At 41.0% G+C, this 22,301-nt stretch overlaps 4 protein-coding genes across 5 annotated transcripts; 3 read left to right on the forward strand and 1 right to left on the reverse strand.

The window, feature by feature from the left end:
- The first annotated feature begins 1,814 nt into the window (after positions 1-1,814).
- Positions 1,815-5,514, forward strand: LOC309698442 (1-phosphatidylinositol phosphodiesterase). The gene is made up of 4 exons (XM_082520890.1): positions 1,815-1,967; positions 2,603-2,686; positions 3,918-4,488; positions 4,620-5,514. The coding sequence occupies exons 2-4, from the start codon at positions 2,619-2,621 to the stop codon at positions 4,914-4,916; spliced, it is 936 nt and encodes a 311-aa protein (XP_082377016.1). The 5' UTR covers positions 1,815-1,967; positions 2,603-2,618; the 3' UTR covers positions 4,917-5,514.
- A 1,009-nt stretch (positions 5,515-6,523) lies between these two features.
- LOC309698775 (transmembrane protein 272-like) lies at positions 6,524-10,629 on the forward strand. Of its 2 annotated transcripts, none has more exons than XM_082521451.1 (6): positions 6,524-6,705; positions 7,114-7,261; positions 7,344-7,386; positions 7,491-7,541; positions 7,647-7,838; positions 9,099-10,629. In XM_082521451.1, the coding sequence occupies exons 3-6, from the start codon at positions 7,344-7,346 to the stop codon at positions 9,347-9,349; spliced, it is 537 nt and encodes a 178-aa protein (XP_082377577.1). In that variant the 5' UTR covers positions 6,524-6,705; positions 7,114-7,261; the 3' UTR covers positions 9,350-10,629. The 2 variants fall into 2 exon arrangements, with proteins under 2 accessions (XP_082377577.1, XP_082377576.1); XM_082521450.1 differs by having other exon boundaries at positions 6,524-6,699.
- A 1,483-nt stretch (positions 10,630-12,112) lies between these two features.
- mrpl9 (mitochondrial ribosomal protein L9) lies at positions 12,113-14,902 on the forward strand. Its single transcript, XM_082520973.1, has 7 exons — positions 12,113-12,329; positions 13,401-13,560; positions 13,657-13,781; positions 13,871-13,924; positions 14,010-14,111; positions 14,196-14,279; positions 14,519-14,902. Exons 1-7 carry the CDS (start codon positions 12,255-12,257, stop codon positions 14,792-14,794), a joined length of 876 nt encoding a protein of 291 aa, XP_082377099.1. The 5' UTR covers positions 12,113-12,254; the 3' UTR covers positions 14,795-14,902.
- A 484-nt stretch (positions 14,903-15,386) lies between these two features.
- On the reverse strand, positions 15,387-21,517 carry prcc (proline rich mitotic checkpoint control factor). The gene is made up of 7 exons (XM_082520972.1): positions 19,793-21,517; positions 19,656-19,703; positions 18,294-18,779; positions 17,940-18,032; positions 17,614-17,760; positions 17,401-17,466; positions 15,387-16,916 (listed from the first exon to the last, which is right to left on the reverse strand). Exons 1-7 carry the CDS (start codon positions 20,096-20,098, stop codon positions 16,830-16,832), a joined length of 1,233 nt encoding a protein of 410 aa, XP_082377098.1. The 5' UTR covers positions 20,099-21,517; the 3' UTR covers positions 15,387-16,829.
- Positions 21,518-22,301: the final 784 nt, after the last annotated feature.

Consider the following 22,301-nt stretch of genomic DNA (forward strand, 5'->3'; position numbering starts at 1 on the left):
ACAGCACATAACACTGACAGTGATAAAATCTTATAAACACTGAACATTAAACACTCCACCTCCGCTGACTATTTGAGTAAAAAGCAGCATAGACATTAATTCATCATTTAAATATGGTGTAAAAGTTACAGGGGGAAGTTCTGCTTAAATTAAAAGACATTTAAGATACTTCTTGTTCCTTTATATTACAGATTTTTTTTCTCCATTTTAAGGTATCATCCATCACTTATTAACCTAGACTAAATTTGTCAGTGAGTAAATATGGCTATTCTGAGTAAGGTTGTCTATGAATAACGTTATTTCCAGTAAAAACTAGTTTCCAAAAAGCACATGTCAGCTATTTGAGAGATTGTGGGTTCTTTAATCTTTACAACTGGACAGACTTCAAAAGCGACAATATTGTAATGCTCCTTTCATTTTTGCATGTTCTTCTGATCTTCTTCTCGTGGTTGCATTTATTAATAATTCTCCACCCTTTCTTTCACTTACAGAGCTGTTGATGCTTTCCTGGACTACATTCAGTGTATGCTGGATAAGCAGCTCCTCCTATAGTTATATTTGATCTAAATCTTGAGTATATTTACCAGTCTGTGCCAGGTGAATTTGTTATGTTTCGCTCAAATTCACCTGGCGTCAAATATTTATTCAAAACTGCAGCAATTTCTGTTCTACACACTCTGGATTGGTGACATGTAGAGACAGCTAAGCAAACATGATTAAACAAGACAAAGACTAGGCTGTTGTGCAATGTTTGACTGTGATATGAGACAAACTGAGCAAACATCTGCATTTTTCCACATGTTTACACACTACCAGATACATCTTAGATTGAGTTAAAAATATATTTGAGTAAAAATTCATCTGTTGTGTCTAAAGAGACCCTAATAGCCTAACTTTCAACACTATATAGTGGTAATTCTTGAAATTCTCAGAATAAATTATGTTATACTGGCCCTGTGTGTGGCCCTTAAGTCCATCCACTGCATGAAACCAAAGAATGTTTGGGCTCCTCCCTCTTTAAGCCTACTTTCTTTCTATTGGCTGTTTCTTTTAAACAGAAGGTTTGGACAGCTCCTATAGCCTGACAGCCAAAAATGTGTGGATGTGATGTCCTCATTAGGGTTATCCCCCTAAGTGACATCATGCAGAACCATGATAATTAAAAATAAAATAAAATGTTGAACCGGAGTGTTTGTAGCAGTCTTTTGGCTCACAGTGGTCATCATTTTGACCATGTCTGACATTAGCATCTGCCACTGTAACAGCATATATTTGACAGAAAATAAGGACGTTGCATAACAGTTCTCCTTTAAAGTTTGACAATTAAAAACTTGCATTTTATTCGAGGGTACGATGTGCCTTCTCTTCTTAATAAGAACTGGAAGTGACCATTATTAGGCTTCCTTAACTGAATTAAAGCCCACCTCACAGCCTTCGATGCAGTTTGTGTAGATCTTTCCTTGTTAGCATTTTCCATTCAATCCATTTAAGTTCCCCTGAAATTTTCATTCCAATATTAACACTGGGCTTATATTAACTTATGAAGACTGATAAACGCTGTGAGAAATCACTCAGCTGTAACATGACTGCATACAACTGACTTGTACCAAAGAAACATGATAATTTCTGTGTTTTTATTCTCTATTTTAAACCATAATTCAGACAAAAATTAAAGTTTTAAAATATATAAAAACACATATAAAATTGGATTTTTCATCTACTTCTTTGGCATTATTTTCATTATGTATATTCAGGGACAGCTACCCCTCGCACTGACGCTCCCACCCACCCTCACACATGCACAGTACTGCACTCCCACCCCTCAACTCCTCCTCTGTATTAGTTCCCACAGTAATCTCCCAAATCACCAAATTTTGCCTCTGACACCTCAACTCCCCGCTCTCCCTGTTCGACACTCCCAGGACGTTTCTGGACTGGACCGAGGACGGCTCCCCAGCTCGTTTCAGGTAAGAACAGAAGCAAACAGCGAGGCACATCAGCAGGTTTGACACAGTAGCTGTGGATGTTTGGTTCAGCTTTGGGATTAGAAAGCTTTAAGCCTGCCATTGAAATGGGCCACGGGGTTCAGCAGAGGTCGACCTCGAGCTGGTTCAGAATCAATTGCTACTGTTCCACTGTTACAGTTTTACTGCTTTTTAGATTGGCGTGTTTTCATGATGGGAACAGCTCTTCAGCTTCTGTTTTCTCTGTTGTTGTTTTACATGTTTGTCATCCAACAATACATAATTGACCATAAAAAAAAAAACCTTGTCCTTCAGACAATGGATTTAAGTCGGCACTTGTAATGAGGAGTTTATTACAGACAATATTTTAAATAAATTTATTTTTCAGTGAATTTTTTTGTGGAAAAAAGAGCTTGCCTTACTTTAATGAGCACATTTTTAATAAGTCAGCGTGTATATTTGGATGACTGCTCCAAACACGTCATTGTTTACATGCAAGATTTTGTAAGATTTTTCTTTAAGTTTTTGTTGCACCTCTTTTCTTTTTTTTTCTTCTTTTTTTAAATGGGTCAATTCTATCATTACATTAAACTGGATCTTGTTATTTTTCATGCTCTTAAATTTTAATCTGTTTCCAGGACTGGAAAATCAGAAATGAGGAACAATATGAGACAAGATTCAGTGAAAATGCACAAGTTGTTAATCGAGCTGGTCCTGCTGGGGTGAGTAAGTCAAAGAGGAGCTACTTACCCACAACAAATATATTTCCATTTTAGGTTTTAGTCCAGTTCAGTGCAACTTTTATTTCTTATTGCACCAACAGTTCAGAACATCAAGCACACACAATAAATCAAAAGAAAAAGTAAGTAAGTTTAAGTGCTTCTCTCAGTAAAACTGGAAGAGAGTCAATATTTCAAAGGTTCTGTCATGTTTAAGCCAAAGACATCCTTGGAAAATAGAAGCAGTTAAAAGATTTATTAATACAGCAGTATATTTAAATAGTAGCAGGAATTGCACATCAAGGACAAAGAAGAGACAGCATGAACAATTGAAAATGAAGACTGACACAAGAATTGAGTTTAAAATCTAACAAGAGCATTACCACTGACAAAAATTGACCAACGTGGTAACAGTTGAGAAGGAAAGCTGTTCTAAATGCTGTGGTGAAGATTAGATGATGGGAGACAGCTGTGCCGCCCCACTGCAGCTGGGCACTCCTCTCTGAGGTCCTACAACCAACCAGTGGAACTTCATGAGAACTGGTGGTGAGAAAGACAGAGAGTTAGAGGTACAGAAAGGGAGAGCGGCCAGAAGAAGGCCACTGGCCTCCATGACCATGAAGTTTTAGAATCACATATATAAAACAAGAAAAAAAAGTAAAATTATTTGCAGGAATGAAAGAATAAAGTTTCATCTACGATTCTGTTTTCATTTGTCTCGTCTTCATCTCCTCACCCCTGAATGGCCATGGCAGATGGTTGCCCCTCCCTGAGCCTGATTCTAATGGGAATTTCTTCCTGTCAAAAGGGAGTTTTTCCTTTCCACTGTAACCAAGTACTTTCTGATAAATGGTCATCTGATTGTTGGGGTTTTCCTCTGTATTATTGTAAGATTTTATAATCCTACAATACACAAATACTTTGGTTGCTATTGAAAATGATTTAGAACACCCTACTTTCCACTTTCACTGGTCAGTAGTTGATGATTTCATACCTTCGGATTTTAATCTTTATTCTGGAGTGGCGATGTACCACATCCTCCTGTGTAGTACTGAAAATCCAGGATTAATCCTGAAGTTACCTGGATAATTTTAAATACTGGTGTAGTGTAGGCCTAAGGACTGTCCCATGGGGCAACTGTGGCTCAGGTGGATTGATTCCTGTCTCTGCACCTGAGAGCAAAAATTTGAAAAGCCCTGTACTAGATAAGTTATTTTATCTGTCTGTGTTTTAGAGTCATTAGTTCGAGTAACGGTGCAATCCAGAGGCCTGACTATGATGACACACCCAACCCAGAGTTCCTCAACCTGGCCTGGATGGCCAGCATCCCTGATGATCGGCTGCTGTCAGAGATCACCATGCCTGGGACACACAACACCATGGCCCTATATGGTGGTGTGTATGCAGAGTGCCAGACCTGGAGCCTGGCCTCCCAGCTCCGTGCTGGTGTTCGCTTCCTAGACATCCGTGTGCGTCATGTCAACGGAAACCTCACCATTCATCACGGGGTGTCCTACCAGCGAGCGCACTTTGGCGACGTCCTGGAGGGAGTGACTGACTTCCTGCAGGAGTATCCAACTGAGACAGTGCTAATGCGTCTAAAGGAGGAGTTCAGTGAGACGGGTGACATCTATGGTGCTGTGGTAGACTACATCAATCGCTACTCTCACTGGGACCTGCTGTGGCACAGCCGACTCATGCCAACCATGAGTGAGGCTCGAGGGAAGATCATCATCCTGCAGAACTTCAATGGGCCAGATCTGGGGATGCGTTATGATTCAATGGACATAGCTGATGACTGGAAGGTCTGCCTACATTTTTATACTCAAACTACCTGTGATGTCAGTAGTGTTTTATATTCATTACCTTGCCTATGTTCCACGTGATCCTACTTGGTTTCTGCACTATTTTAAATTACACTTGGTGTTCCCTCCAGGTGCCCACACTGGCACATGTGCAGGAGAAATGGCAGAGTGTCTACAACCACTTGGAGGCTGCACCTTCAGGAAACAAAGCCCAGATTTTTCTCACCTACAGCAGTGGAGCCGGAGTGTTCGCGCACCCCAGGGCCGTCGCACAGCTCATCAACCCACAGCTGTACGAGTACCTGAGGGCCAAGACGGACCTGAACCAGCGCTTTGGAATCATATGCATGGACTTTCCCGCTGCCCCTATTATTCAAATGATCATTGACTTCCAATTAAAAGAGGCTTTTAAGACAGAGCAGGTCTAATAACACAATTCTTAGCCACTTAACTTCCTCACTGACAAAGTAATTAATCAAACGTTTCGGTGCTAATATCTGACCGAGCTCGGCAAAAGTAATTATGATGGAAAGTTTGCCGGGGATGAAATGTCTCATCTGCAAAAGATTTGGGGAATAAAATAAATGCAACTCAAAAATAAATCAGAGGTGGCGCCAAGTGTTTGAGTTTTTGACAGTAATGAACTGCTGTGAAAACTGCTGACATGTGTTATAATTGCTGTGGGGACACTGCAGTGAACATAAATCACCAGTTAGGTCATATGGAAATTGGAATAAAGCTTAAACAAGCCAACTGAGTAACATTAATGTTCTTGAACTCGCAGAGTTTAACATGAGTCCAACACTTGAGCTGATATTGAGGTCTTTAGAGAAGCTTGAAACAGCCTCCTCTATGACCTCTAACCAGCACCATACTACCAGGAGCTGTTTTCATCCAGTCACATGGTGGCAGCATTGCTTTGTTAGTGGTACTTCCATCTTCCTCTGGCTTACTGCTTACTGTAAGCAGTGAACAACTAGCTTAACCATTGCATCTCAGACCCACTCCAGCTGTCCAAATTTGCAGAACTTGAACCACATTTCTTAATTGAAGCTCCATTAAACAAACTCCACTGATTTTTATGCAGCAATGTTTGTTTACTACTCTTGCTTTCATGTAGAAAAGCATAGATAAAACATACTTCTGTAATAAGTGTCTGGAGATCAATGCACTACATCACTTGGGTGGAGGTAGAAACAAGGAAGCCTACGGGACTCTCATTTGCTCCATTCTCATCTCTGCAAGTAAGGAGCAGTACTGCCAACTGCACTCTCTATCACCCACAATCTCAGGCTTAACGTTTGGTGCAGGGATTGAATCATGGGTAATGTAGGCTCCTGGATTTATTTGGAATTTGATCCTTTGGTCCTACAGCCTCAAAAGGCTTTGTTTAAAAAAATTAAACAGTTTTTTTTCTAAATACTTCCCCTGTATAAAAGTGCAATAATAAATTGCTGGGCTTCACCTTTAATTCAGGGATAAGAACAAATCCCCAGTTTAGCACCAGTGGTTTTAAAATGCTGCTTGAAACTCTAAACTGAAAACAAGTAGCCAGTGAGCCATAAAGATTAAACTCACTTTAATCAACTTTTTCTAATATTCAATATTCTGTTGAAAGCTCAGAGCAAAAAGACATAAATCAACAGATACCTTGTATTATTCAAAGACAATCTTTGTCTGGCAAATATTTTATTTTATAATATTTTGTCCTTCTATAAAATGATATACAACAAAATTTGTTGCACTTCTGCTTAAAAAATGGTTCTCCCTGTAGTTAAAAAGTAAGAGTAATAATATAAGAGATGAATAAGAAAGAAAATAAATAACAATAAAGTAAATCTCATACAGTCTATAATTCAAGGTGCTAACGCAGGGGTGAGCAATTCCAGGCCTCGAGGGCCGGTGTCCTGCAGCTTTTAGATCTCACCTTGGGTCAACACACCTGAATCACATGATTAGTTCGTTACCAGGCCTCTGGAGAACTTCAGGACAGGTTGAGGAGCTAATTTAGCCATTTAAATCAGCTGTGTTGGTTCAAATCAGCTGTGTTGGAGGCCTGGAGTTGCCCACCCCTGTGCTAATATATGGTTTTAAAGCAGCATCAGGGTGGTGACGCCCTCTGTGTTAAAAAAAACGATTTAAAAGTCTGTTGCTGTGTGTTTTTAGTGTCCTGTATCATTTGCTTGAAGGCAGAAGTTTGAAGAAATGGAGGTGAGGGTGAGATGAGTCCTTAATGATGTTTGTTGCTTTCTGAAGCACAGTTTTAATGTTCAGCTTCTGTACACAAACTTTTTGATAGTTGAAAGTGGCAGTCGGTATTTATTGGCACGCGAGAAAAAGCTCATAGTTATAACAGGAAAGCTGATTTTCCTGTGTGCACCACATAAGCTGTCCTGTGGCTTACAATGACCTAGCCCTTGTGCTGCTTCATGATTTAACATGTACCGATTATGTCACTTCAAAATGTAAATCATTTTGATATATAGATATATAATCTAAGAAGCTGTATGGTTTACAAGATCAATGGAAGGATTTCATGTAACTACTTTGTCTTAAGGAAATCTTAAACTGCACATAAACCGTGTCAGATAACAGAGGCTGATTTTTATCATTATTTCCTCTTAGTGAGACAGTGTTGCAACAGTCGCTGAAAGGCTCGAACGTGTATGTCTTAACATCCTGCACTTTGCTAAGAAGTAGCTAACGGCAACTCGTGTAGTTCTCCTCTTCTGAATACTTGAAGATTAAAAAGGCTCCACTCACAACTGGACAGGTACCGTAGAGCTCTGCTTCTGCTTCCTCTTCATGTTTTGGCTGTGACAAAACTGACTGTAGATATTAACCTCTCTCCACAGATGGATCTAAGGCCTCAAACTGCCTCACAAGTCACAGGAATTGGTTAGATTAGTTTCTGCATCTCATTTTTGTCTCACTTTTTCATAATTTAACCTGTTTTACTGTTAAACCAGTCCTTTACCCTCTTTCTCTTTTTGTTTTTGCAGTGGTGGTGAACATTATATGGTGGATGGTAATGATAGCAGCCATTGGACTGGGTAGGTTTAACAGCTTTAGTTATCCAGTTGGTGAAAACGGCACCTTTAGCATTTCGCCTATGATTGATGATGATGATCTTATATGGTGGTTCTGTTGCATCACAGGGGCCACACACCTGACAAGTTGTACCATACAGCCCCACATCCCCATTTACCTGATCGTGCTGGGGGCAAACAGCATCCTCTCACTAACTCTGACCTACACCAGCAGCGCCTTTGATGATGGAGCAATCCACGTCCTGTCCACAGCCTGTATGACAGTTCTTCACATCTTCAGTTTTGCCTGGTTCATAGCAGGTGGGAGAAAAAAAACTTTCTGAACTCTTCATTTTGCATGAAATTAGACACAAAACTCACGTGCACTTACTGGCCAGTTTATTAGATACAACTTTTTAACTGCTTGTTATCACAAATATCTAATCAGCCAATTATATGGCTGCAACTCAGTGCACACAGAAATGTAGACATGGTTAAAACATCCTGGTGAAAATCAAACTGAGCATCAGAATGAGGAAGTAAGGTGATCTTAAGTGACTTTGAATACAGCATGGTTGTTTGTTTGTGCCAGTCGTGCTGGTCTTTTGAGTATTTCTAGGGATTACAGAAAACGATTCAAAAAGGGAAAATATCAAGTGAGCAGCAGTTCTCTGAAAAAATACCTCGTGGATCCCAGAAGTAAGGGGAGAATGACCAGACTGCTTCAAACTCATAGGAAAGCAACAGTAACTCGGATAACTATTAGTTAAAACAAAGTTATGCAGAAGAGCATCTTTGAATGTCAAACCTACAACAGCAGAAAACCACACCAGATGCCACTCCTGTCAGCTAAGAACAAGAACTCAAATGGATAAATATTGCCTGGAATCACGAGCCTTGATTTCTACTAATCAAGACTTTGTAATGGTGTAGGGGACATTTACAAACTGAGGTCCTTTCCTTTTATGACCACATTGTTTGTGTCATAATGTGTCCAATGAGTGCATCTATAGTAAAATTGTTAATGTTGGAAATGGAAGTATTCAATCTTATTGGCATTGAGCAGACAAAAACAAATTTAGGAAATGCTGCATTCACAACCTGGTAGTAATGCCACACAAATACTTACACCCTTCCTTATTAGATATCAGAGACCAGCGCACACAATGTGTGGTTTTCAAGGCTCAGTGAATCTATATTTGTGGTAAAAATAAGAAACCACTCTGTCTTGCAAACACATCTATCAGTAACAATCCCCCCCTTTTTTTACATTTTGCTTCATGATGCTTAGTTAAAGGATCGTGTAAAATGTTTTTGCAACTTTTACTGAGTTGTGGATCAGTTTGGGGAAAAAATGGTGACGTAATTGTGTGTAACGAATCAGCACATAGTATCTTCCATGGTCAAGAAACTGATGACAGTGGGTTATTTGGCTTTGCCAATCAAATCTGACCAAACCACAGCCTTTAAAAACACAGTGAAGTAGTTCAAACTGTTGCTGCTGCGACCTTTAAAGTGAATACATTGTTAAGGTTTCACTTAGAACTGAAGACCTGTGTGTTGTCTGTCTTCACCTTACAGGCAGCAGCTGGATTTATTCTGTCTATCCTCCAAACTACTTACCTGGAAAAGATCCGTACTGCCACAAGGTGACCTACCAGTTTGCGTTTGTCGTCACTACACTGGTGTGGGTCGCACTGGGTCTCATTTTCTTCTGCGGTTGTTGCTTCGGCATGCTGATCTGCTGCAGGACTATGTGTGCTAGACGTCACTTGACACCCAACCGAGGCAGTTTCTATGGTGCAATAAGTGAGTCTGCTGGTGATGTGTGATTTAAATTCCAGATTATGTCCTCAGGTATTTAAGGAAATTGTCTTTTGGCCAGTGATGCAGATTTTGATCCTCTTTCTGAGGATTGATTTTGTTTTATCACTGTGAGGGTTATTGAAGCTTTCCTCTGCAGCTGCAAACAAGAGTATTTAAAAAAGCACATTTCCAAAAGGCTACTTGATTTTTGTTTTTCTGCAGACTTCTCCCAAATGCCATAAAGGTGGCTTATTGCACCATACACCAAAAAGTTTAAGGTGTTTGCTTTATGTTGCAGCACCTTGGGTTTTTTTTTTTTTTTTTTTTTTAAGCCCTTGTTTTCCACACGCTGATGAAGTCAGACCTATTAACTGCTAAAACATCACATTCCTTTTACACGCCACCGCCACCACGAGTGTGAAACTTCCTGTTTGTACCAGAAAAAACTGTCAGTGACTCAGCAGTAGCATCTAACAAAATGTTGGTGGTACTGGTATTTTGTGTTTTTATTTTCAGCTCTGCCATGTTTCTGTGAGTCATTTTTAGTGCATCTCAGTATGGTGCACAAAGACTTAACCGAACAGTGTTGCTTGAAAATAAAAGCTTCTTTTTTTTTTCTTTTTTTTTCTCTCCATATTGTGCAATTCAGCAGTGGTAACCTGCAACTGAATCCTCTAATGTAGCTGGATGTATCACAGAAATAGTTTTAACTAAAACCCATTTAAAAAAAAAAAAAAAAAAAACTACATTAGGCTGGAAAAACTTCCTCACAGGTTCAGAAGTTTTCAGAGAGTTGAGCTTAAAACTTGTGTAACTGTCGTTGCATCCAGCAAAAACACAATGTGGACCCTGTGGGGTGTTTTGGTTTTTTTTTGTTTTTTTGGGGGGGTTTTTTTGCTGTTTTTTGTTTATATCTATATAAAAATGGTGGTCAATTACAGCAGCAATTTGAGCTGGTGCTCCTACATACAGTATATAGGGTGTGTATGTAGAAACCAGCGGTAGGAGCCAAATATTTCTAGGTCCAGTGTGTTTTGTTTGTGGGTGTTTGCATGTATCCAGGCATCTCTGTGAATGTAGTGGCTTTATATAGTAAATGTATTCTAAACGACTGAGAAAACAACAAACCTTGAATATTTTTTTATTTTTATTCTTCTGCTTATGTTTTGTTAACTATCTACTGCACTGAAGTCTGTATTGCAAGAATGATATTAAATGTTGTTTACAATAAAATTGAATAGCCCTTTTGTTTGGATTTAAGAGGTTTGCCTTGATGAACACAATAAAAATGCTTTTGCAAAAACTCTTACTGCAGAGGAGGTGGACTCTTTCCTATTCTGAAGTTGGTCTTGGTGAGAGGTGTCAAGCTGCTGTGGGTATCTTAATATGAAGATTGGAGAATTTCCCAGAAGAGAAGGTTTATTGCCTGTGCCTTCGGGTACGGGAACCTGCCCTGACTGTTGTCTGCACTTTAGAGTTCAGTTCAGAGTACCCAGCCTTTTGGAGTCCCTGGGCTTGAGGGTGCTCCCCCTGTCGCCCTACTAGCAGACTTCAATGCTCATCTGGGCAACGACTGTGAGACCTGGAGCGGCATGATTGGGAGAAACGGTCTGCTTGATCTGAACCCGAGTGGTGTTCTGTTACTGGACTTCTGTGCAAAAAAAACAAATTGTCCATAATGATCAGCATGTTCAACCATAAGGGTGTCCATAAGTGCACATGGCATTAGGATACCGTACGCCACAGGTCGATGATCGATTTTCTAGTAGTATCACCAGATCTGCAGCAGTATGTTCTGGACGCAAGTGAAGAGAGGACCTGAGCTGTCAACTGATAGCCACCCGGTAGTGACTTGGATCAGGTGGTGATGCTGGAAAGACCTGGTGCGCCTCAATGTTTAGTGGCATTGTGCTGGCAGCACCTGGCAGAGGCCCCAGTTTGTGAGCTCTTCAGCTCATAGAGGCATAAAGACTTTCTGACTGCCTCTAAGAGATTCTGGGAAAATGTGAGATGACTCAGCAGAGGAAAGGGGTTTCCCACCTGCACTGTGTATAGTGCAGGTGGAGCGCTGCTGACTTCAACTGAGGATATTGTAGTGCGGTGAAAGGAATATTTGGAGAAATTATTTAATCTGACTGATACATCTGCTATTTAGGAAGCATAGTCTGGGGACGTGAGGGACGACTAGTCCATCACTGGGGGTGAGGTCACTTAAGCAGATAAACGTGACAGTCGCAAAAAAATGTTGAGACATTTTTTAGAGTATGTTTGAGAACAAAAATTTCCTTTGGAGACAAGAACATTTACATTCTAGATCTCCAAAAAACTGTTTTAAAACACATGAAAAAAAGGTCTCTTTTGTTGCGTTAAATCATTATTGTGGAAAGTACAAATTAAGTAAAAAGGTTACTGTTGATTAAAATGTGTTAATTTACAGATTAATGATTAATCTCATAAATCATGACGCACTGCTTTATAAGTATCGGTATCTGTATTGTATCTGCAATATTGGCAATGCACTTGGTATCGATACAGCACTAGCAGGCGATCCTGAGGCGACCTCTAAAAAGGGAGCCGCTGAAAGAACAGATTGCCCTTTAATATTGCCTGATTAAATGATTGCCTGCAAAATGTTCAGTCTTTACACGTTAAAATAAAAATATCATGAATCATATGACGAATATTTGCGTTATTAGCGTTATTGCGTTCTATCCATATTTACATTTAAGTTTTTTTTTCTTTTTTGAGTTTGAGGTCTTTTGTAGTCAGGCTTTTTTCTGGTCCTCTGTGCAGCTGGTGGGGTCCTCCTACGCCACACAACAAGCGACGCTGTCAGGCATGCTGTAGACAGGCTAGAGGTGAGTTTACAGAGACCGGAGATAAACTGATGATAAACTGCCGCAGGAAGACTTACCTCTGATTTGTGGGAGCATGTGGAGCCGCCTCGTCCTCCAGGCTCTGCTCGGCCAGCCTGCCGCCAGGAGCTTCTCTCTGACTGCTGCTCAGGTCGGTGTTTCCAGGGGCTCTGCGCTCTCCTGCACTACCGCAAATCTCTGTGCTCTAGCCCGCACATTACATCCACTGTGCTAAAGCACAGAGATTTGTAGTCTCTACCAGGTTGTTTAGATTTTGTATAACAAAGTTGGCACCAACTACTTTTAGTTAGCTTATAATAAACTGGGTTGAGACATACCAATAAAATGAATGCAATTTTATACAGAAATCCCACACTAAGACTCTCATAGAGGTTTAAGTCTGAAGTGCTATTGTGGTAGAGGCAATTAAATTATCTAGAAACCTGCTTCTAGATCCGTCATCTATGCTCCTTGGAGCATAGATGCTAAAAACCATCTAAACACCCACCTACGTGCCTTGAATGTACTTTATTTTTGAGAAAGCCAATGACAGTAGGGGCTAGAGATTTAGCATAATGCCCATTAATACGCGTGTCTTTCTTCTGCACTATTTTCAGGTAGATCTTTGATGGGTAGAAGGTTAATTTCTTGTTGTTAAAAATATTTACATAAAAATATCCTCAGGATGTACAAATTACAGTTATTATCAGTTGGCTCAGTTATTTTGTGGATGGATGTGACGATTGGAAGGTTGGTGGTTGATGTAAGGAGCTTGGAAAGAAAAGCATCTGGACTTCTTAAAGTTTCTTGAAGTCCAGACGCTTTTCTTTCCAAGTTCTTTAGACTATGATGACCTGGATGACTGAGAACCTTCACAGTCATGTTGGAGGTTGATCCTTGGCTCCTCTAATCTTCATGTTGAAGTATCATTGGGCAAGATACTGAACCCCAGATTGCCCCTCATGCATCCACTGCACTGTGAGTGTGTGAATGTTAAGTTAAAAGCACATTAGCACAGGGGGGAAAAACCCTTGTTTGAATGTTTGTTTGTAAAAAGTGCTTACCTGTGGGATAAAGCAATATATATGTATGATATATATGTATGTATAACAACCTTAATAACATTCTCAGTACATGAAATTAATGATTTGAAGTATCACAGAAGCTAGAGTCCACTTTCAAAATGTGTAAAGTCACGTGTGGTTGCTTGATGTTTCTGCAGAACACAGTCGTGGTGGAGCGATGGTGGCAAGTGCCCTTGTCCAAAGTAGGGAGTCCACCCAGGCTTCACCCTCGAAGACACAGAATCTACAAGCTGGTCGAGGATACCAAGCATGCTCCTAAGGAGAAAATGGAGCTCATCCTGACTCAGACGGTACCAAGTGAGTATCACAAGGAAGTTTAAACTAGTAACGATGTGTTTTCTAAAATTCTTTGTAATATGAAAACATCTTTTTGTTTTGTTTTTTTTGTGACAGAGCTCGGCGGGCGAGGAGACACCGTGTTTGTAAGAAAGTCTGTTGGACGAAACAAGCTGCTGCCTCAAGGCCTCGCAGTGTATCCATCACCAGAGAACAAAGAGATGTTTGCAGAAGAGCTACGTGTGTGTACTCCATTTATATTCCATCATATATTTCAAATGTATTAAAGAGCAGTACTCAATATCACCTTTGTTGGTTTTTGTTTACACAGCTTTTGCGTGAGGGGAAAGCAGGAGACAGAATCCAAACCCGCACAGGACAACTGGTAAGTTTCATGTCAGGCGCTTTTGCTCAGTACAACAAATAGTTTTAAAACCAAGATTTTAACAGGGGTTTCTTTCTGTTTTCAGACTGTGGAGCTCCTGAAATGCTCCAAGCTAAAGATAAACAGAATGCCCTCCGAGGAGTTTCAGCTCAATAAAGAAGTAGTCTGCAGACAGTTTGCTAAGAAGGTGTGATGCCTTTCAGTTTTTATCCATGTTTCTAATTAATTCTGTTAACCAGATAAGATACTCATATTGCTTTTGTTCCCGTAGTTGGGGATAGTGGTGCCACCTCATGCACTGAATCTTCCATTTGAACCTATTAAGGATGTAGGTGACTACTGGTGCGATGTCACGGTAAGATAAACTATATCAGTGCATCTCGTGGGCAACCTTTTGCACCAAGTGTAGCTTCGTACTGTGTCTTTGCAGCAGAAAGAAGTTGTAGTTACTCCATGTAAGCTCCATGCTGCAAAAAACAATTGTTTTCCTATTATTCTTATAATAAATAAACCCTTAGTTATGCATTATTTATTTTTTGGACTGCTGTTTTACCAGATAACATAGAAACATGAGCAGTGTGTTATTTCTTTCAGGTTAATGGCTTGGATACTGTTCGCGTTCCCATATCTCTGTTCCCATACGAGGATCCGTCTGCAAGCTCTCAGCGGCAGTTGAAAGCCCAAAAGCGGCAGCAGGCAGCTGCAGCTGATTCAGAAGCTGCTGATGAGGAGGGCGCTGTTTTAAAGGCAGTTTCTGACGCAGCGGCAGAGGCCGAGGCTGGTGAAAAGCCTGCAGGATCCACTGCCGCAGCTACACAGACAACGGCAGACACAACAGCACCACCAAGTGGAAGCCTGAAAAAAGATTAAAGGACTCAAAATGCAGATGATGTTTGGCTGTAATGCACATGTGTGCGTAGCAACAGCTGTCTGTGTGTCTATTAAAATTGCTCAGTGTCACATTCTGATTATTTTGAACAGTGTTAAAATAGCCGTCCATCTTGTACTGCTTATCTGGGTCCTGGTTGTCGGGGCAGCAGTCAGATACCAACGCTCCTCCCTCTCCCCATCCACTTCCCAGGGACACTGAGTGGTTCCCAAACCAGCTAGAGGCATAATCTCTCTCCGGTGTGTCCTATGTGTGACACAGGGTCGCCTCCTACCCAGGAGGAAGTATACTGGCAGTGTGGAGGTGTAGCGTCTCCACTATAGAGTCCTCCCGAATGACCAGGCTCCTTAAAGCTGAGAGTCCACACACTTTAAAGCACAATGTTTATAGCAGTTTTTAAAATCAGTTTTCAGGATGAGAATAAATAACACAAAACTGGTAAAGAGCCATCAGGATCAGCAGCTACACAGGAAACCTTTGAGTGGGAAAGTTTGTTTTACTGTATGCAGCATGAGTATTATTGTGATAGTAGCAATAATGAAAACTGCCCATAGACATACAAAGTGTAAGCAGTCAGGAAAATCAAAAGTTTATTGATCAATTTTAACTCGACAATGCACAAAAGTAAATGGTAAACCAAAAACCAACAAATTATTCCGAGGAATGCTGTTTAATGTCATGTTAGTGGAGTGCCAATACAGTTGTGTGGTTTGCAAGTCGTTGCATGAGATTTGCTGAAATCAAAGCTCTGCAATTTATTTTCCCGTCTCGGCGTAAGGATATACGAGCAGCCTGTCGGCTTCTTTCTTCTGCTCGTGTTTAGAATTTAGCTGTAGTATTTGAGGCAGATCAGATTGTGTAATTGTTTCTGATAAGTTGTTTTCTGATAAGAGTTCACATTTAAAGTTTGACAACGCAAGATGTATGAAATGTATTGCATTTAGAGGAAATCTGGCTCAGGTTTGAACACTTCTGCTGTCGGGATAAAGAACAGAGGACTCGTGGAGGCTTGACTATTGCTTTGGTAAAGACAAAATGTAGTTACATAGAGTCTGGAGATATAAAAAGCATATTTTTACTGCTTTCCATCTGAGAAAGTTGAACAAATCACTAAATTTCCCCCCCAAAATTTGATGTTTAAAAAGAAGAAGAAAAAAATACATATAAAATGTTTAAAAAATGAATGTAATCTCCATTTTTAAGGTGGGTGTTTTGCTTTTAGCACCGCCCGCCAGATGCTGCTACCATGTTAAAAATCATATTGATTTAGAGTCTTCAATGTTTCCTCAGAGCAAGAAGACAATGACGTTCATGTTTGGTTCTCTGGTCTTTTTCAGTTTTCCAGTGGGAGAAAATGAAACGCACATTAAAAAAATAAGAAAAATAAAACTTTTACAAACAAAAGTAGGTATCAGTTATATAATAGCAAACTTCTTATTACTAATGAGCAACTGCAGCAAGTACATGTTTATCAGAAAACAGTCGATCCTGTGTGCAGATATGTAACACGTCACAGCTTTCCAGTGACTCCAGCTTGTTTAAAATGAATAACATCCAGATTTCATTAATAACTTGCATCATTCCCAGAGAACCAAACCTTTGTTTCTGTAGATCACAAAGAAGTACAACATGAACAGGAAGCATAAACATTCAAAGGAAAAACATTTAGAATAATGGCCACTTCAGAGTCACTTTACATCTGTTCTGCCAATGACTGAGCAAAAGTACCTTAAAAATACTGTTACATAAGTATAGTGCCTCTATTTAATATAAATGACAGTGAATGGGGAGTGTAGCGGTTGTGGCTGGATCTTAGATATAAGAATAACACCTGGTCAAACAACAGAACTACTGAATATTAACAGGTCAACACAAATACAGGATGGAGGGCAGGAAGGAAAATCTGTATCCAGACTGTATGCTTACTGTTTCTAAACATGTTTCCTCTTTGTGGAAGTATATTTGGAAAGCTCTACTCTAATTTCTGTATGTCACCACAGTCCACAGTCATGATGTTTAGAAGCCATATTTGGCCTGGGTCTGTCGGCGGGTTAACCTGTTTTCTGCCCAGTTGTTTTTCAGCTCCAGCTCACGTTCCTTTGCCTGTGAAACGACAGGGAAAGTAAGAAATGTTGTTTATTTGAACAGATTTCCAATAAGAAGACAAGAGATGCAGCTACGGTGAGCTAAACCATGTGGGATCAGTAAAGTATGCAAACCTCTCTTCCCTCTCTTGTCAGACTACAAGAGAGGGAACACCTGTGCATAACAAAGCTAACACTAGCATTCTGGCAGAGATAAGGGCAACTATTTAGCTTTTCCTAATCCTTTGTGCAGGCTTCTTTCTTGCAGCTTATTGTGCTAATCACTGGCACACTGCAGCTGACAACTAGACTTTAGGATAGCTCTGTACAAACAGGCCACCAAGCAGAAGTATTACGTGTCTACACATGCCGCACAGAGTGCAGATTTCCACTCACTTTCAAAACAAGCAGAAAAATCATCTGTGACGTTGGACTGCAGCTACAAAGTCTTGAATTAAATTTACATCATACAAATGCACAATGCGTGTTTTAGCAGCACCCACCTGGTGGATGAGATAAGTTATCTGATGCTTGCGTCGCTGCTGTCCTGTAGGTTGTTCTCCTCTTTTCTGTGGAAAGGTAAAGAAAAGCGGGTGTTACAAAAAATTAAAGAAAATATTCCATCTTAAAATTATGCTGTGCATCAACATTTTAGTGAGAGGAACATAGGACAATCTGTTGCAAAAACAAAAGAGGAAGCGAGCCGATCGGGTCACCTTGCTAAAAGACTGCCGATGCTGCTTCTCTTCGGTCATGCTCTTGGTCATCCACTGCTGGTTGCCGCTCAGCTGGTCGTCGCCTTTGATCTCCAGAAACTTCACCTCCTCTTTGCCCCTGTTTCTTTTCCCCTGCAGCCGCATGAACTGCAGGACAAAGAAAATACCGGTTAACCAAAACCTTTTCTTAATTAACAGCCTCTAGTTGAGGACAAAACAATGATAACACCATAGAGCACAGGTACAAAAATCAGTCTGTGTAAATAATAGAATTTGCTCTGATAACAAATAAGAAAAATGAGGCACACAAGTAGCATAGTTCTTACCGCTTCATCATCAAACATGGCTGAGTTGCCGGGCTCTTCAGCCTCTGCTATTCCCGGGTTGGGATCTTGGTAATATGGCTCATTGTAGTATCCCTGTTCAAGCAAAAAGACATAGGATAACAATATAATTCATTCATGTTAGCTACATTGTGACTCTTGTAATTGAAAGTCTGACACAGCATTCATACTTTAAAAGATATCTTTATCTTAACTGGAAAACACTGAAATGCAGGCATGTCTGAACTAACATGATTTATGACTTATTAGGAAAAGCTGGCATCATCTAATTGAACATAATGACTCAAGTTAACAGCATGAATCTGATACATATGTACAGTATAAAGTCATTATTACCGGAGGAAAAGCCTCTGGGCCCGCTATGGGTTGTTCATATTCATTATATTGACCTCCCCATGCGCCACTTGTCTCATGTTTTCCCCCAAAGTCGAGAGGGGCATCCGACTGCCCCGGTTCATCAGGAGCTGCAAAAGGAAGGGGCTCTGCAAGGGCTCCTGGCTCAGGGTCCAAGCTGGGGACGACTGCAGGTAGAGGTTGAGAGCTCTCGCCTAGAGAAAAGTAGTTCTGTGGGGTTATGTCCTCTTCATTATCCTGGTCATCTGAAGCTATCTGTCTAGCCAGCTGGAGGGCAGCTGACTTTGCTGCAGCTTTGATGGCGGAGGGAGACGCACTAGAACCAAGACCATGTGCAGGGGTTCCAGGTTTGGGTGCTTTCGGTTCTTGCCGTTTAGTTAGCGAATGAGGGATCAGAGGTCTGTCCGTCTCCTTCACTGTCAGGTTTTTGGGTTGTGGCAGAATGGAGGACAAGCCTGTACCTGCACCCTGACAGAGAAAGGAGATATGGGTTGAAAGAGAGAGGAAATGGCAGCTACATCATAGGAGAATGTTGTTACACTATGAAATCTGAGGAAAATAAGATATTCTTTGTCACTGGTTCCTACTTTGTTTTTATTTAATTTAAACCTCAATCAAAGAAAGAAACAATGAGAAGAGTGAAGTGGCAGACCTACATCTAAGCTAGAAACCATATAACGTGTATTTACATGCGAACCACTGTGCAAGCCAGGTTAATCTGCAGTATTTTATAACAAATAAGCATTTAGAGTTTGTGTACACAAGCCTATAACATGTTTACGAGCTCATTACACTGAGGTAACATTTTATTCAAGAAACAGCATAGGGACCTTTCCCCAACACCAACATTGGTGCCTCACTGGTATATATGCATGTTGAACTATATCAATGCCTGTTTTGTATTTTTACTATTTACTACCATTTTATCTAATTCAGAAATACGTTTATTCCACATTCCCAAGGTTGATTGTGTTCATCTGGATGAGCGTTTTCAATGGGAGAAACATTTCGTCACTCATCCAAGTGACTTCTTCAGTCTCAGCTGACTGCAGGTTTACTCAACCTTACAAACAGTACATCTGCACAATAACAAACCAGCCGACTGAATGAACAATGGACTGTGAGGTCAATTCCTTGATCGTTAATATGCAAATTGTCATGACCATTGACCAAAAAAACACTGATCAATGGCCATGAGTACTGCAGTCAGCTGAAACTGAAGGAGTCACTTGGATGAGTGACGAAAGGTTTCTCCCATTGAAAACGCTCATCCAGATGAACACAATCAACCTTTTGGGAATGTGGAATAAACTTCACATAACTGCATGTGTCTGATTTCCTTACCTGATTTTGTAGTTTCTTCGTTGCTGGTTCGTCATCATCTGAGTCTGACTATGAACAACAGGGTTACAGATGATGAATTAAAACCTTATTTTATGCAAGAGGTATGAGCAAACAGCTTGAAGTAGCTCAGTACTCACATCCTGCCTCTGGATCTGCGGCACGGTGATCTTGACGGGCTCTGTCCGTTTCCTTGGCTTGGGTAGGCTGGAGAATAAGCTTCCTTTAGATGGCTGAGGATCTGGATCATCGGCTGATGAGCTATCCTCTACTGCAGTGCTCAATGCTGTCTTCTTGGCTGGCCCTTCGGTCCCTCCTGCCGATACCGTTTTTTTAGGAGCAGGCAGGTGTGAGAAGAGCCCTCCTGCGCTGGGTTTGCTCTCCGGCACGGCAGAGGTTTCCTCTGAGTCACTCTCATCACTGCTGCCATAGGCGACTAAAGACATGTTTGCTAATGTTATTAAAGATGAGCAATCTGCAGAAACTCGTGGACATGGATAACCTCTTCTCCTTGATGATCGCAAGAAGCCGTACTCACACTGGCTTATCCGACGAACTGACTTCTGTTAAAAGGTAAGGGAATCTCTGATCGCTAAAGCTGCGATGATAACGACATGAAGCCGAGCGAAGCTGTAGTAGAATATAGCGCAGGGAGTTAAAAGGGGTCGCCGCAATGAAACGACTGACTCAAAGCTCTGTCCAAGTTCGCAATGCTAGCCAGTGTTAGCTAGGCCACCGCAACAAACGATATCAGCTAGCTGACCGCTGTGTTCCAGAAAAAAAAGCAGCTCTCCTTAAAAGTGCTATTATAAATAAAGCAGCAGCTATGTTGTTTCACACCACAATGCGCAACTTTGCTGTGTTGTTTCGCCAACAAAATAAGCTCGTTTAGTCCCTTGGCTCCATCAAAACATTCGCCTCTATCGTTCGTGATCGAAAATGCGACAACTGCGCAGCTTTTTGCGCAACACTCTTCTTCTTCTCCTCCTACTCCTCTTTCTTCTTCTTCTTCATGTTTAACGGCGGTTGGCAACCAACGTAAAGGAGCATTACCGCCTCCTACTGTTCCGTAGTATGGGTCAGACAGTGAGCTTACAATCTGTATCCAAAAAACAACACAAAACCAAAAAAAAAAGACCCTACAGTCTTTCATAAACACCTATATCCTTCAGAAACCCCACCAGTTCTCTCACCTGTGCCCTACTACCCTCCAACACACTCTTCAGATTAAATTCCCCAATTCCCCGCTCCTTCAATCTATTCTGCAGAACTTTCCTCTCCACATCATAACCCTTGCACCGCAGTATTACATGCTCTTCCACTTCTCCGCTTCATTAATCACATTTTAAACAACTTCAGATCACTGTCGCCCCATATGGCTCGAATAGGGAAACAATATGATTTCGAAGCACATCTATACTTTTGATTATCAGGACTGTACCGACAACTGGCGTCAACCTTTAAAATATATATATATTTTGCTTTAGATTTGTAGTAAACTGTTCTGCTTCAGTAATTTAAATGTATACATAATTAGAGCAGCAAAATTATACAGACATCATAAAAAGTGAAGACTTGAGCATTTATACATGTTGTCCTCTTTTACTCTTGCCCTTCTGAAGAAAATGCCAAAACAGTCTTTAAACAATAATGCTGAAAAAAAGAAAGAAAAGAAAATCAGTGACCTCAGACAAGATTCATGGGTGTAGAGAAGGATGATAGACAGGGGGCTAGTGTGACAGAGGAAGACAGAGAGAGATAGAGGCGACCCTCAAAAGGGAGCAACCAAAACAAGACAAAGAAGAACAAGCCACAGTAATGTGTCTGTGAAGGTTCTCAGTCATCCAGGTCATCGTAGTCAAAGGAGCTTGCACAGAAAAGCGTCTGGACTTCTTTAAGTTACTTGAAGACGTTTCACCTCTCATCCGAGAAGCTTCTTCAGTTCTAAGGTCAAATGGTGGAGAGTCCCTAGTGGGAGTATCCCCCCACAGAGGGACAAAAGGACCCCCTGATGATCCTCTAATCACCTGAGCCAAGGTGTGAAACTGGGTGTGGGTCCCAATCAGCCAGAGTTTCGGGTGTGTTCATTGTGAAACCTGGCCCCACCTTATCATGCGAAGGTGATAAGGTGGATCTCCCACTAGGTTTATATCTGGGACTCTCCACCATTTGACCTTAGAACTGAAGAAGCTTCTCGGATGAGAGGTGAAACGTCTTCAAGTAACTTAAAGAAGTCCAGACGCTTTTCTTTGCAAGCTCCTTTGACAAGCCACAGTAATGTTATCGTTTAGGGACGACCGTGGCTCAGGGGGTTGGGAAGCGTATCTGTAACTGGAAGGTCGCCGGTTCGATCCCCGGGCTCTCTGTCCTGGTTGTTGTGTCCTTGGGCAAGACGCTTCACCTACCGCCTACTGGTGAGGGGCCGATGGCGCAATATGGCATCCTCGCTTCTGTCAGTCTGCCCCAGGGCAGCTGTGGCTACAACTGTAGCTTGCCTCCACCAGTGTGTGAATGTGAGAGTGACTGAATAGTGGCATTGTAAAACACTTTGGGTGCCTTGAAAAGTGCTATATAAATCCATTGTTATTTAATTCAATTTTATTCATGAACTGACACTTCATGACAATAGCATGAACTACAGGAAAAACT

The sequence above is a fragment of the Aulonocara stuartgranti genome (assembly GCF_965226115.1).
Source record: "Aulonocara stuartgranti genome assembly, chromosome: 22".
Taxonomy (NCBI): Eukaryota; Metazoa; Chordata; class Actinopteri; order Cichliformes; family Cichlidae; genus Aulonocara; species Aulonocara stuartgranti.